This window comes from Aythya marila (genome assembly GCF_965140915.1).
Source record: "Aythya marila genome assembly, chromosome: 2".
Lineage (NCBI taxonomy): Eukaryota > Metazoa > Chordata > Aves > Anseriformes > Anatidae > Aythya > Aythya marila.
This window is the reverse complement of record NC_139043.1, coordinates 18,493,944-18,508,570: the sequence shown is the minus strand read 5'-3', so window position 1 is coordinate 18,508,570 and position 14,627 is coordinate 18,493,944. Positions and strand designations below refer to the sequence as shown.

At 40.3% G+C, this 14,627-nt stretch overlaps 1 protein-coding gene across 5 annotated transcripts in view; it reads right to left on the bottom strand.

The window, feature by feature from the left end:
* The window catches only part of ARHGAP21 (Rho GTPase activating protein 21), a 117,959-nt gene that overhangs the window by 51,443 nt on the left and 51,889 nt on the right, over positions 1–14,627 (bottom strand). For all 5 annotated transcript variants that reach the window (XM_082754165.1, XM_082754167.1, XM_082754164.1 and 2 more), the window contains exons 3-4: positions 14,294–14,318; positions 667–759 (exon numbers count right to left, since the gene is read on the bottom strand). In XM_082754165.1, coding sequence (XP_082610291.1) covers positions 667–759; positions 14,294–14,318 — 118 coding nt within the window. The remainder of the gene's footprint in view (positions 1–666; positions 760–14,293; positions 14,319–14,627) is intronic.

Here is a 14,627-nt window from a genome sequence, read left to right as displayed (position 1 = left end):
TTTCAAAAAAAAAAATCAACATCCCTCTAGGTCTACAAACTAGCTTCTTTTCATAGAATGTATGCTTTGCCATGTTTTTAAGAAAAATCTGTACTGGTATCCATCTACATAACTTAGTGTACTTTTATGACTTCTAAGACATCCCCCTCTAACATACATTTTTTTTCCTTCAGCACTTAAGTAAGGGTGTGACAAAGTACCTGGCATTTCACAAAAAAAACATACTGCCTGCTCCAGGGGTTATAGATTAAATTAAACAACTGAACAAAATTTAGGAAGAAAAGACAGACTTGGATTATTCTCATTTCACTTAAAGGAGATAAAATAATTTAAAGGACAAAAACCTGTATGTTTTAGGGTTATTAACATGTAATAAAGCACAAGAAATAGCAGCTTACATATGCCATTTTATTAATCATTTTATTATTTTACAACTATGAACAAGTATATGAGACTAGTTAAGACTTTTATGCCTTAATAAGTATTACACAGCACCTCCTGAGAGAATGCAATGCTGCTTTTGAGGTTAAAAACACTGGATCACAATTCAAAAGAAGGGTTTTGGAATTCTCAAGGAAGGTTTAATGGTAGACAAAATTATATGTAGTAGCTTAAAATGTATATGTATTTCTACACCATGTACACAAACATGCAGAAGAATGGTACCTGTGCAGAGTCCAGCTTCAAAAGCAGGTCCGCCCTCTTTAACTTGTTTAACAAATATGGTATCCATTGGCTCCAGTCTATTCCTTTGTTTTCCTGAAAAGAAAAAATAAAAAAGAGTATTTCTTTAAGTCTTGAATTATACTGCATTACAATGATTTCATTTTAAAGAATTATTTTGAAACGTAATCCAGCCATGTTCATCAATACACTGAACACCAAAATCCAATCTGGGGGAAGGGAAGGAAAAGATACAATTTAGTGATGGGACTTGGTAGGTCAGGTTGATGATCTGTTAGACTTGAACTTGAAGGTCTTTTCCAACCTAGATAATTCTATCTATGACTATACAGACAGCATTTCTTCTGGCTGTGCTAAAGACCTTTTGGGTGTCAGGGCAGGGGAAGGGCGAGAATGCTCACAATTATGAGCTTAAACTTGTGAATATGTTATGTTAAATGTTTATAGTTTTTTCTTCTTTTTTTTTTCTTCCCCAGATTCATTTCATGATGTCTTTGCTACTTCATCATCACGCTGATGCCTACACTGTTCAGTAAGAAATACTCCTTCCTGTTCTGGATTCCTATCGTGCATAAGATATAAAGCCAAAGTAAGAATTAGTAGTGCAAATTGAAAAAAATAAAACCTTAACATTTTTCCCTAGAAGTGAGAACCATAAAATTGATTTATGGTCCTCAAGGAACTGTAACACTGATTTTCTAACCATATTTTTCAGATGCTCCAAGATTAAAGTTTTCCTGCAGATTTATCAAAATTCCAAAGGCAACATATACTTCAAACTAAATTATGTCTGCACATGAACTGTACACATCTGTATATACATAATAAAGTTAGCCTGCAGTAGTTAGAAACCCTGTATCTTATCTTCTTGCCTTCTCAGCATTCAATTACTTTTTATGCTTCCAGGAACACAGGCACCTTGTGCTTTTACAGTCGTTTACTAAGCAATTGTCAGCTGAAGTAGCCACTGCTTCTGAATATCAAGATGTGGAGGAGAAAGGGAGGCAGAAGAACACAGTTAAACAAATACAAATGAAAAACCAGCACAGTTACACTGCAGACTAAAATACAGTAATGCCATCCCGAGCTACATCTGCATATAAACGGGGTAAGCCATCTCACAGCTCCTACGCAGCTTCACTAGTTTAATTTTTCATGCCAGGAGCTGAGAAGAAACAAAAATAAAATTTTTCAAACGCTATTTCCATTCTGCTAGCAGACTGCTGCACAATAAACTAAGTTCAGGGCAAAGTGTAACCTGTCTCTCCTGACAGCTCTAATCCAAGTAGTAAAAAAAGAGATGAACATCACAGAACCAGTGCTGGAACCTCAAAGGTGGCAGCCAGAGAAACATGTGTCCATGCTAGCCATAAGCGCCCTGGTTCCCCCCAAGTTCCCTACACCCCTATACCACTCACTCAGCTGGGGAACCACCACCATTTGGCTGCATGGTGAGCCAGCCTGGGAGCTGCCACCTTACCAAAAACCTGGGTCCTGCCACCTTACCAAAAAACAGATAACGGCCTTATTCTCAAAATAACTCTGAATGGGTGGAGAATCAACAAAAAGTTGACTTGATAAGATCAGCTAGCTACTACATACACACAACTGAATTATAAATCAAAAAACAGCTGGCAGCTCAGTCCCCAAATACTTTTGAATTTGATTAGCAGGACACAGCTACAAGACATACAAAATGCTCTCTGTGAGGCAAAGCTAATGTCTGTCATTATTAATCTGCTGATTTAAATAGACACTGAACACAAGGCAGGTCTCATCCTTTAAAAGGCAGGAACATTACAGCGAATTTAGACAAGCTCAGAGAATAATTTACCCCAGATACAAAAGGTAGCTTCAGAGTGAACAGTTAAAATACAACCTCTTATATGACCAAACAACCTTCCCGGTGTCGCCACGTGATGTGTTACTGAAGAGATACAATCCCAACAGTGACAAGAAAAAGTAATGGAGCTCCTGTGGCACGTATAATTTAAAACACTCAATGCCTGACCCAACACTGAATCACAGAATGGTTTGGGTTGGAAGGGACCCTAAAGACCATCCAGTCCCAACCCCCTGCCATGGGCAGGGACACCTCCCACCAGACCAGGTTGCCCAAAGCCCCATCCAGCCTGGCCTTGAACACCTCCAGGGATGGGGCATTCACAGCTTCTCTGGGCAGCCTCTGAGTAAATAATTTATTCCTTATATCTAACCTAAACCTCCCCTCTCTTAGTTTAAAGCCATTCCCCCTTGTCCCATCACCACACCCCCTGACAAATCCCTCCTCAGCTTCCCTGTAGCCCCCTTTAGGTACTGGCAGGCCCCTGTAAGGTCTCCCTGGGGCCTTCTCTTCTGCAGGCTGAACAACCGCAACTCCCTCAGCCTCTCTTCACAGGAGAGGTGCTCCAGCCCTCTGATCATCCTCGTGACCTCCTCTGCACCCACTCTAACAGGTACACATCTGTCTTATGCTGGGAACCCCAGAGCTGAATGCAGAACTCCAGGTGAGATCCCATAAAAGCAAAGCAGAGGGGGAGAATCACTTCCCTTGACCTACTGGTCACTCTTATTTTGATGAAGCCCAGGATCCAGTTGTTTTCTGGGCTGTCCACGTCCTTCTCCCCAGAGCTGTTCTCAATCCAGTCATTGCCCAGCCTGTATTCATGCTGGGGATTGCCCCAACTCGGGTTCAGCACCTTGCACTTGAACCTAATGAGGTTCAACAAGTCCATGTGGGCCCACCTCTCAGGCATGTCCAAGTCCCTTTGTATGGCATCCCTTCCTTCTGTGGTGTCACCTGCACCACTCAGCTTGGACAGACCCCTGAGGGACCCCACTTATCAGCAGCCTCCACCTGGACACAGAGCCACTGACCAGCACTCTTTGGGCACGGCCTTTAGACCAACCCTTTATCAACTCAGTGGTCCACCCTTCAAGTCTGATTTAGAGATCACAATGTCACGTGTGCCCACATCAAAGGCCTCACAGAAATCTAGGCAGACAACATCTGTTGGTATTCCCCTGTTGACTGCTGCAGTCCCTCCATCAACTTTTCATATGTGATGGAGAGAGGCTCGGCAACTACTTCAGCCCGTTCCATCGGGACCCTGGGATGCATGCCACCAGGGCCCAGAGTCTTGTACCTACTCCATTTATTCAGCTGGTCTCAAAACTCTTCTTCCCTTATGGTAAAAGGGACTTTGCTTCCCCAGCCTCTGCCTAGAGGTTCAAGGACTTGAGAATTCCTCAAAAACTTCTTGAGGGAAGCCTGACTGCCAGTGAAGACCAAGACACAGAAGTTGAGTCCCTCAGCCTTTTCCATGACTCATTATCAGTTCTTCCTTCTCATTTATCAGAGGGAAATACCCTCCCCTTGACCTTTCTTTTCTGACCTGCCTTCCCTAGGCAGGTCAGGGCTAGTGATCTACTGCTTGTTTGCTTAGCACTCAAATGCTACTTCATGGCTTGTGCATGCCCGAATACACAAAGCAAGAGGTCAAGCACCTAGATTACTCCCATTCAATACTAAAGAAGACCTTTAATAAAGGTACCACTGCTGAATTGGAGAAAAAATTGAACCCATTTATGAAGACCAGAGACTGAAGTCTTCCCTGAACGTGTGATTTCTGACCAACCTGCTGGCAGAGCACCAGCAGCTACACAAAGAAGTTCTTCCACACTACAGGCAGTCACTTGGGGTTTTCACAACTGTTTTACAGACTGACTTGCAAAGCTGATAACATCTTAAGCATAGTTCTTTGTCCTACATGCAGAAGGAGGTTATGTTGAACATATTCATCTTCCCAGAAAAATGTATGGCCATGTTAAAGATTAAGATCAAATTTGGGGAAAAAAATAGGCTGAAAAGTTTACCATGTTGTTTACATTTACAAGTTCATTTTACGGGTCAGTAATATCCATTTACAAGTAAAGGCAAGAAGAAAACCTTGGACTCCAAAGCTCTGGAGATGAATACATGCTCTGCATTTCTCCTTTAGTCTTTTGCATACTTGGATACAACCCAAAGCTCCTTTCCTTCAGTAAGCAAATAAATGAACTTCCTTCAATGTGTAGTCTCAAAGCATATGCTTATATTTTAAGTTAGAAATTCAAGCAAAGCTAAAAGAAGTATTCTATGACAGCAGCAGCTAATGATAATTTCTTCAGATCAGCTTAAGGGAAATCAATCTTGTAGATGTGCATCAGTCACCACAGAACCAAATTTCAACTAAAATTGGCACTCTAACAATTTATCTCAGGTCTCAAGACTTAACCCCTCCATTTAACAAATTGATTTTTAAGAAAGGAATTGATCTCAGAAGGAAATATTACAGGTGTAACATTTAAATAAGACAGTTCTCCCTTATACCATCACACACCAAGGTCAGACCACAAACTATCCTGAAGCAGAGCAAGGAAACGTTTACTGAAAGGCTAAACAAAACTGGCTTATCTCTGTCCCTGAAACCGAGTTAAACTGTTTGGAAATTGGCCGTTGAAGTTACTCTTACTGAAATTATGATATGAGTAACTGCCCAAGAACGCTTTTACATGGCAAGAGATGGAAATCCTAAGTAATGGAACGGCAACAGAATTAGCCAAGCCTTTTATGTAGCACTAATAAGCAATGCACAATTAAGCTGCAGAAGGAACTGCTTGGTACCTATTACTTAAGTACAAGCCCTTTTTGCAGTGTGCATTCACTTAATCACTCTTTTTCACTGTACTGACTTTTGTTTGAGGACCAACATCCAGTAGGTGAATCATGTATCATAGCACCTCTTTCACAGATACCTCTTATATGAAATCAGCATCTGTCACTTAGATCTAAATAATTAGTGAATTAAAAAAATTGAAGGCCATTCATTTAATAAGTTACTTTTTTTTTTTTCATGTTTTCCACAACATGACCATGAAGTTTTAGCAAGAAAAAATTCTAATCAGAAGTCAAAAGGCAAGGAGGAAATGAAGATTTATTTTACAGTCAGCATGCCTCATTCGTTATGAGGAATTAATAAACCTTTTCTTGCCACAAGCTGCCAATAGCCAATACCACTTTCCAGCTTGTCCTTATCCATTTCCTTTGCATTTAAACTCCTTCTGCAGGAGCACATCACCCAACACATCAGGACCCCAGAACGGCTCAGCCTGACAGAGCATCTTCCAGCTCTCAGTTCTCCATAGGGGTAAATGAATAAATAAATCAAATACTCCCAGAGCACCTGCTTTTAAAAACCCTCTTTGGATGTGATTCTCATTCAGGTAGCAGCGGGAGCTTTACACAGTAGATGGATGTCCATTCAGATTCTCTCAGAAGTGACCTTTCTTACCTCATTAATTAAATGCACAATTCCACCACCACGCCACCACCCACATCCTCTGGGCACAGAAATGCTTACAGTTAAAAAACGCTTAATGCAGTGAAACCTACTGTTTCACTGAACCTAATATAAACTTGTCATTGACTCCCAAACCAGATTAACAATGCTAACTTTAACTGGAATAGAAACAATCCGTGCTGTCCTTGCAGGAGCAAGGAGGCATCACCACCTGCACTTCAATGCAGCCAGCTTCAGACAAAACTCCAGCCCAGCCTAGCCTTCCACAACACACAATAGCCTTCAGCATAACAAAATAAACTGCTGTAGCACAGACCAACATCTTGCCTGGCTCCAACCATCAGGCAAAAACAAGATGCTGCCAAAACAGTGAGCCAGAACTGACCTCCTTCCGAGATCCACCACCCAGAGCACAGGATCAGCATTACTTGTTCATGAAGTTCTCCAGCTCCATACAACAGTGTCAGATTAGATTCTGAATTTTCCTAATATTGAACTGATTTTTTATTTTTAGCATATCAGCAATTCCTTACAAGGCAATATAGCAAACAGTAAAGCAGCTCGTAACTACTACTCTGTCATGCATCCAGCCTTATTTGCCAGTGTTTTTCCAACACCCATTGCTGCATACTGCTTTGCCTCCTCCCTGCTCCTCTGTACGTTTGTAAGCAACTTAATTAAGCATTATGTTGCAGGCTACCAGCAAGTAAGACAATTTTTCCCCAAATCTTCAACTGCAAGTAAAAACAAAACACAAAAAAAAAAAACAAGACATTCTGTCCACAAAAGAACAGGCAAAATACGTGAGCTGCTGGGAACAACACATCCGCAGGGAAGCAGTGCAGATGGGAAAGCCTGACGTCTGTGAACAGCAATTTCATATATATTTAATTCCTCCAGAAGTTCAGCTATGAACAGAGGTGAGGTTTTACATAAGAGCAATAAAAAAAAAAAAAGAAAAACAGCCCATAAAGACAAAAAATGTCCATAAAGCACAAAAGTCTCTGGCCTGAGTAAATGGCCACCAGTCAGGGTAGGTTGTAGCTCAAGTTAACGTCTAGGCAGTAAGGGAATTTTGCTAACAGAGCAGTGCAAATATTCCTTGCAGTACAAAAACCTCCCTCAAAGTTATGTTATTCAAATGAAACTGTGACTTTAGAGAAGGTAACTTTGAACTCTTACTGAACTTTTACTTCAGACACTCAGCATCATCAAAAATAAGGAAATAAAAAGGTTATTTAGAAGGTGGTTCATTAGAGGCTTTAGAAGGCTCAAGGCAAAAATTCACTGGCTGAAACAAAGGTACTGTGGACTCAGGAGAGTCTTTATATTGAAGTCATTACTCTAAACAACAAAAGTTAAGAAAATTGGTCTTAAGTTTTCACAATTGTATGCAAATCTTGTAATTAGACAACAATTTTCAACTGAATAATAATAATTGTTACCTTGAGTAACATGTAAGATCAAAGTAGAATCTACAGAATCCCAAGTGTAATGCATCTTGTTTCAACTCATGTTCCAATTAATGTCAAATCAAATTACAGCATTTCTTCATAATGCTATTATTTATCACCATTTACGATCTAACCTCTACGCTACCTGGATCTACGAGCTGAGACTACGAGTCAGTGCCACCTCCGCAGTCCGACAGGGGAAAAGAAGTTTCAAACTGAAGTCAAAAGGAAGCTTTCCTGCTAAATGTCTGGAATAGCACAAGTGGCAGAGGGGAATACACTACTACCATAGCCGCCTGATTTGCAAAATAACAAAATTCTGATGTGCTCGTTCCTCCCTGATGAAAGGGAATTCAAAAAATGACTATTTTGAAACACAACACTAGAAGTAAAGAAGTGTTAGCATTTGTACCTGATTTACACTTGGGGGTCACAAACACCCAAACTTCTCCTACTTCCCCAGAACTAGACATAGAAATTAATTTTGTGCAGGTGCCAGTTCTGGCTTCATCTGCTCAAATGCTAAACTGGAATACTGCTGCTGCAAGGAGCACACCTAGCGTTACACCACATGTTGGAACCTTCAGTTGTTTGTAAGCTACACTTTGCAGACCAGATTCTGCTCTATGATGTATCTGGAAAAGAAAAGGACGTGGCAGAAGTGACATTATCAAATCCACTGACACACGGTAAACAACAACCACATCACTTCTCTGCAGTCATTAAACTTCTGATACAAGACAGTCAGATAAAAACCATCTGAGTCACAGACAACAAAGAGCACCTCTCTGACAAAACTGTTATATTTTGATAAAAGCAAAAAGCTACCACTGACATCTCTCCTTTCTCTCTGACCTGCAGAGCACAAACGTGCAAGTGTTTAGGGACACGGCATAACACGGCTCTTTCTTACGAAGTCTCTCCTAAGAATCTGCTTTTTAACAACATGCTGCTCCTCCTCTTCAAGGCACCTGTAACGTGCTTAGAAATCCTCAGAACACGGAAACCGATTAAAAGCCACAAAGTTTTCTTAACAATTTGCAGAACACTTTTTGAAACAAAGATCTAAAAATAAAAAGTAACAACAACAAAAAAGACAGAAAACGAAATTCTCTCAAACATCTGTCCCCTTAATCGAACAGTTGCAGGTGGCTGTGCTGGGTGTTGCTCCGGGCCCTCTGCTCAGCAGGTAGAAAAGGTGACTTTCATCTTTATATTGTATCCCCCACCTTGTGAAACAGCTTAATAATTAAGACAGGCTTTTATGTATGCCTGACTCAAGGGCAAGGAAACATTTCTCTCGAGCATGAAAACTTACAAATACGCTCCTGGATATCCGAGGCATTTGCACTCTGTATGTTTCAGCTCAGATCGGGGTGCCTTTCAGACAAAGGGAGGAAAAATAGGTATGGCTACGGTGGGGCAAATGTTTCTAAATGATTACAAAACCAAAAAACCTGCTACTCATCTCCCAAGCTTCTCAAAAAGAGACTGCTGAATGTACAGCAGAACTTAGATTTAATTAAGTATCTGTTAAAAATTAAGCCCTTAAAACTGCCAGGATGACATTTTACAGAGTGCAGCTAAAGACAATTTTGGATTTTATAATCTGCAAACTGCATTTCTTGCATAGTGAGCATTTCTCTACGAGCAGTCTGTTACAGAAAAGGAGCCCAAAGGTCCCAGTCAGGCCCCAACAGAGCTTAATTTCACCCACTGTCAAGCATGAAGTAACTCAACTAAAAACACTAAACAAAACCCAGTGCCAAGGATGAGCCTCTAAATGAGGACAATAATGAGTAAAATAGTGTTGCTGAGTTGTTTAGCTTTGAAACACCTGGCATTCAATTCTGTGATTCAGGAAAAATACATTCTGTTATTACTTAAAACTCCTCTGGTATTTTGATTAGGCAACCCAACGATGGTATTTCTTCTTTTGCTTGCTCTTCTCTTCAACCGTTTGACTAACACAGCCTCAACTCCACCCTCAAGAGAGAGGGAGAAGGGAGAGAATCCTCTGGCGTTTTTATGAAAGATGTAACAGTTTCAGCTTAAATACAGGCTTGCTCAAAAAGTGTATTTTCCCACTGCATTAGTCATTGATATTACGTGTTGTTTTTCTTTCTTCCCAATTCTCTCAAATCTAAATGAAACACTCTGAAGTTTCAAACTGTGATGAAGCAGTCCAGACTGATTCATGCAGTTCTCATATAGATACAGCACAGCACGGCTGAGCTTGGAAGGGACCTCTGGAGGCCCAGCCCAAGCAAGACCACCTAGAGCAAGCTGCACCCAGCCATGCCTGGATAGCAAGCACAGCCATTCAGATGATTATACCTGCTGTACCCAACCTACAGAGTCTCCTGATAATCCACGGAAATTACATTGACTTCTAGTAAAAATCTGAAGAGCTGCGTAAAAGAGGAATTATCAGGCTCTCATCTCCGTCAAAAACTGATCTAGCCCTTTTACAGCACTCATCACTCAGTGGTAAAAAATAAAGTTGCATCAAAGATGGACAAAAAATGGCAATTTGCCATGGCACTACCTACCTCTTTTCCTCTCACTCCTACCCCCTTATCATATACCTTAAGACTGCATCAGACCAGCAATCTACTGACCTTTCCAAATATTGGCTTTCACATTCAGTCTCTTGTCCCTTATCTACCCCGTTCTCATCATCACAGGCTCAATTAGTTTATTTCATAACACACTGAGCTTTAATAGACAATGATGTTAGAAACTGTGGGGATTAAATTAAACCTTGGGAGGATGCAAACCACATTACAGAAATAGTCTGTTTAAAGAAATAAAACATCAAAACCACACAAAGCATTATATAAGCAGCAGGAAGGAATAAGAAGCCTTTCCTGATTTTTTTTCTGCTATTCCCCCAAAATGTTCTGCATCAAATCTGACTTTTATAGAGCTGAAGGAGCTCGGGTTATAAATTGCAACTTTTTAGCTTAGAAAATTGAAGGACAAACTTTAATTCAAGTTAGGCACATCAAAACTATATCTGGTGGTTGCAATTCAACAATCTAGAAATGCCAGGGAAAACAGATGTCTGAAGTCTCACTGGAAGGTGCACAGCCTTTATAGTCTCTACAGAAAAGGAGACTGAGCAATATACCTAACTCACCTTTCATTTTGCTGGGAAGATAAGCTGCTAGTTGCTATAGATACCTCTACACAGAAACAGGAGATAAAGCGGGAACATTATATTAAAAAAATGATACTAGATCATCTTGATACTAGACTTCCTGACACTGCACCAAACATAATATAGCTTAGCTCTCAAAACAAAGATGAAATTCATTTACGAAACTAGTACTATATGCTTAGAATTGTTCATTTTAGTCATGATCTACATTAAATTATATATATACACTTTAAAACAAAAACTGACCTAACCATTCAATATATACTAAAGTTCTATGTGGCCAACTACAGTTTCAAGGAGCCTTTGAAGGATGAAACGTTCACCATATCAAATGCACACTGCCATGGCTCAAAGGGAGATGGCTTCCCCTTTCACCACTTGCCACATATTGACAGAGCAAACTATATGTATTTTATCTAAGCACACATATAGATTTAGAGGTATTTTTCAGCTTGTCTCCAAAGATTCCTGCAAAGATCTTCTGCAAGATTTCTGTCTGTGAGATACTTCTTTTAAATAAAAATTTCTAATAGTAAAACTCCTAAGAACTGGAAGAATACTGATGGTATACCATCCTCAAAACACACTAAAAAATACTTCCAAGTTAATACAGGATGGTTGGCATTAACAGAATCCACTAAGAAAGATCTGCATAGTCTAACAGGCTACATCTGTCAGAAAAGCATTTTAGTTGCAGGCAACAAGAAATCTTCATTCAAAACTGAGAGCAGAAAAGTGATGATTTTGCCCTGGAACGCAGCTTCACAAAAACAAACAGCTCAAACCCCCTCAGCTTAAGTCTTTGAGAGAGGAAAGCCCAAGTTAATTACCATCTACAGGCTCCAAAAGAAAAATACTTAAGGTATTTTCACTGTTGAAGCACAGCTTCACAGAGGCAAGTTTTCTAAACAAATTTGAAGGAAAATACCTAAAACTTTCCACTAGATGGCTCCTCTGTATGACCCCCAAGGCACTGCACGCCTGTTCTCGAGCTGTGGAAGCAGAGCCAGGGCTTCAGCAGTGCCAGCAGCCCAACACACACCTTGCAACGCTGAAGCAGCTCCGCTTAACTTCCCAGTGTTAATTACTGGGTTAATTCCCAGTGTTAATTACTGGGTTAATTCCCAGTGTTAATTGGAATCCCTGCGATAATCCTTCAGAGAATTTCAGGCATACCTGCTTTTGCTCAATTAATCTCATGTTGTATGGAAAATGAGATAAATACTTTTCCTGGTTTTCTCTTCACAAACAAACCACTCTCCTCACTGGGGAAAAGGAACAACTTAGAGCAGTGTCAATAGGAACAGCCTAACAACCCTTCCCCTCCACCCAAGGTCACACCAGATGTTGGGAGAAGTCTCTTAACGCTTTTGGTCCCGTTTTGTAATTTTTCAGGTAGGATACACAATTTTTAAACTAGGACACACAAAACTGGTAGGTTAAGTTCAGGTGACACCTATACCCACTGACTCGGTCATTTCTTCCCTTTCCATACACAACACAAGCTCCACTTTTCTGCTGATTAGCATATTATCTTATCCAGGTATGCTTTGTGCCCTCTGATCTGTATTTGAAGGCATCCAATGTACTAAGGTGCTATAAACACGCAGCAGTTGAGCTATGATTCATAGCTTAAGTAGCTACACAAAAAATTCCAGACAGCAATCTTGCTCCCACCTGCGCAGGTCTCATGACAACCCAAGTAAATGCTTGTTCGCTGCTGTCCCTCTACTGAAAAACAGATCCCAGATGAGCATCTAAGGCAAACGGACCCCCAGTCACACCTTTAGCTGATCCACCTCTCCCTATGAGAAGGATATTGTCGAGCTTCTTCCTCTCCAACGCAAGTGGCACCTCCCAGGCACATTTGGCAGAGCAGTAACTTTATTCCCTTCCTAAAGGGATTTCTCTTTATCCGTTTTGACAAACGGAAAGAAAAAGTGGCAGCAGATCTGGGAGGCAGAAGGGGAGCTAGGAGGATTTGGAAGGCACTGACTTCTCACTGTTTAACAAACAGGTAAATGCAAATGAGCAACACCAGGAGAATGAAAGGCATGACTGCATCTGCCCCTCACCCCCTGGAAAAGAATAAGAAAATTCAATTAAATCTGAATTTCCCAGAACGCTTCAAATATGTAACAGCTACACAAAAAGCCTGAAACAGACGTTCAGAGATGTTCCCTGCCTCTGAGCTAAATGAGATTTTTAGGTGCATGTTGAAGCTAGGTACCGTTCTCAACTACAACGAAAAGCAGATTGCAGCCCCCCAGTAAAATCAGCATTCCCTCTGTGCAGTTTCTGCACAAAGGTACCCAGGTTTACACGGGGTAGACCTTACTGAGATACCTACCTACCCTCAAACAACAGCACTGATCCCCCCATTAAGAACAAACTAAAGCACTGCACATTGCACTCGCCCTGCAACGAATCCTCCATCCTTTGTATACCTTGCAGTCATGACAGAATGGGAAAAATGGAAAGTGGGACTGGGCTCTCCACCTGAAAATGTAATTTTCTCACCCAAATCAACACATCTGTTATCCCTGAAATGAAATAAAGAGATACCAGCACAAAGGAGAGGTATGGGTGATAAACAGCTAAATGCTGAATTTAAATTGGAAATAAGACAGCTCCAATTTGTAAAAATAAGTTAACGGAATTTTAAAAAAGAGAGCAGACAGAAGCAACGTGACACAGGGAAAGCTATGAAAAAGGAGGGGAACTGGCAGGCAACTTTGAATAAAGTGTTTTTTTTTCCATCTCTCCTAAATCAAGTGCAAGATTTTATTCACACGTTTTATCTGACATCACTGAAACGTATTTCATGGATCTCAAAATGTACATGAAAATCACAAAGTACTGAAAATGATGAAATAAATTAAATCAGTACTGTTAAATACTGAAGATACAATTATTAGGTTGATAGTACTTTTTATTATTATCATTTCTTAAATGGTTGCATACCATACGTAGACACTTTTTATCATCAGTCTCAACACCATACAGCATCTTTCCTTTTTTAAAACACATTTATTATAAACATAGAAAGCAGACCCAACCTTTTTGTAGTATTTTAACAGCTGAACTGTGGGAACTGTGGGGCTTAAATGCAGATCAATTTAAAACTTTGTTTAAAACAAAGTTTAAAACTTTGGCACTAAGAAGGGAACACAGCTGGTTTCTTGCCTTCTCAAAAACATGACAAAATAACAGGCTGCCCAGAGAAGCTGTGGATGCCCCATCCCTGGAGGTGTTCAAGGCCAGGCTGGATGGGGCTTTGGGCAACCTGGCCTGGTGGGAGGTGTCCCTGCCCATGGCAGGGGGTTGGGACTGGGTGGGCTTTAAGGTCCCTTCCAACCCAACCCATTCTATAATTCTGTAATACATGGGGCACAAGCGATACATACAGCACGTGTTGTGGTCAACTGTAGCAAATGCATAAACTAAATAGGTAAAGCTAAAAGACATTTTCTTTCTTTTGCTCTGATGCCACAAACTCCCTAAAGAGCTTGAAAGTCATACTCAGTAATTTTACATTTACAATTACCATTTTACATTTTAAACTCTTAGGTAGTTTGTGAAGTATATTACATAGCTAGAGATAAATGCTCAACATATTGGACCTGTAAAAGAATGAAAACACAACATACCTTGTCTATTTCCATTCTCTTCATCCTAAGGAAAAAGAAAGAGGGCACATTAAAAATTCACTAAATGGAAATAATACACAGGCATCTGTAAGCTATGAGGATTTGAAGTGAACGGTATTAAGGCTTTCGTTCTGAAATTATAGCATAATCCCTGTTTACAAAAAAAATAAACTGTTCCATGAAACATCCCCACAGAAACAACTTGAAAGGCATTATCTGATAGCAAATGTACAAAAAAAACCAAAACACTGTCATGAAGCCTAATACTGCATTGTGTGTTTTTGCAAGTATGTTTCCACCCTGAAAAGCCAGGCAGGAGAGATTATACTTTCAT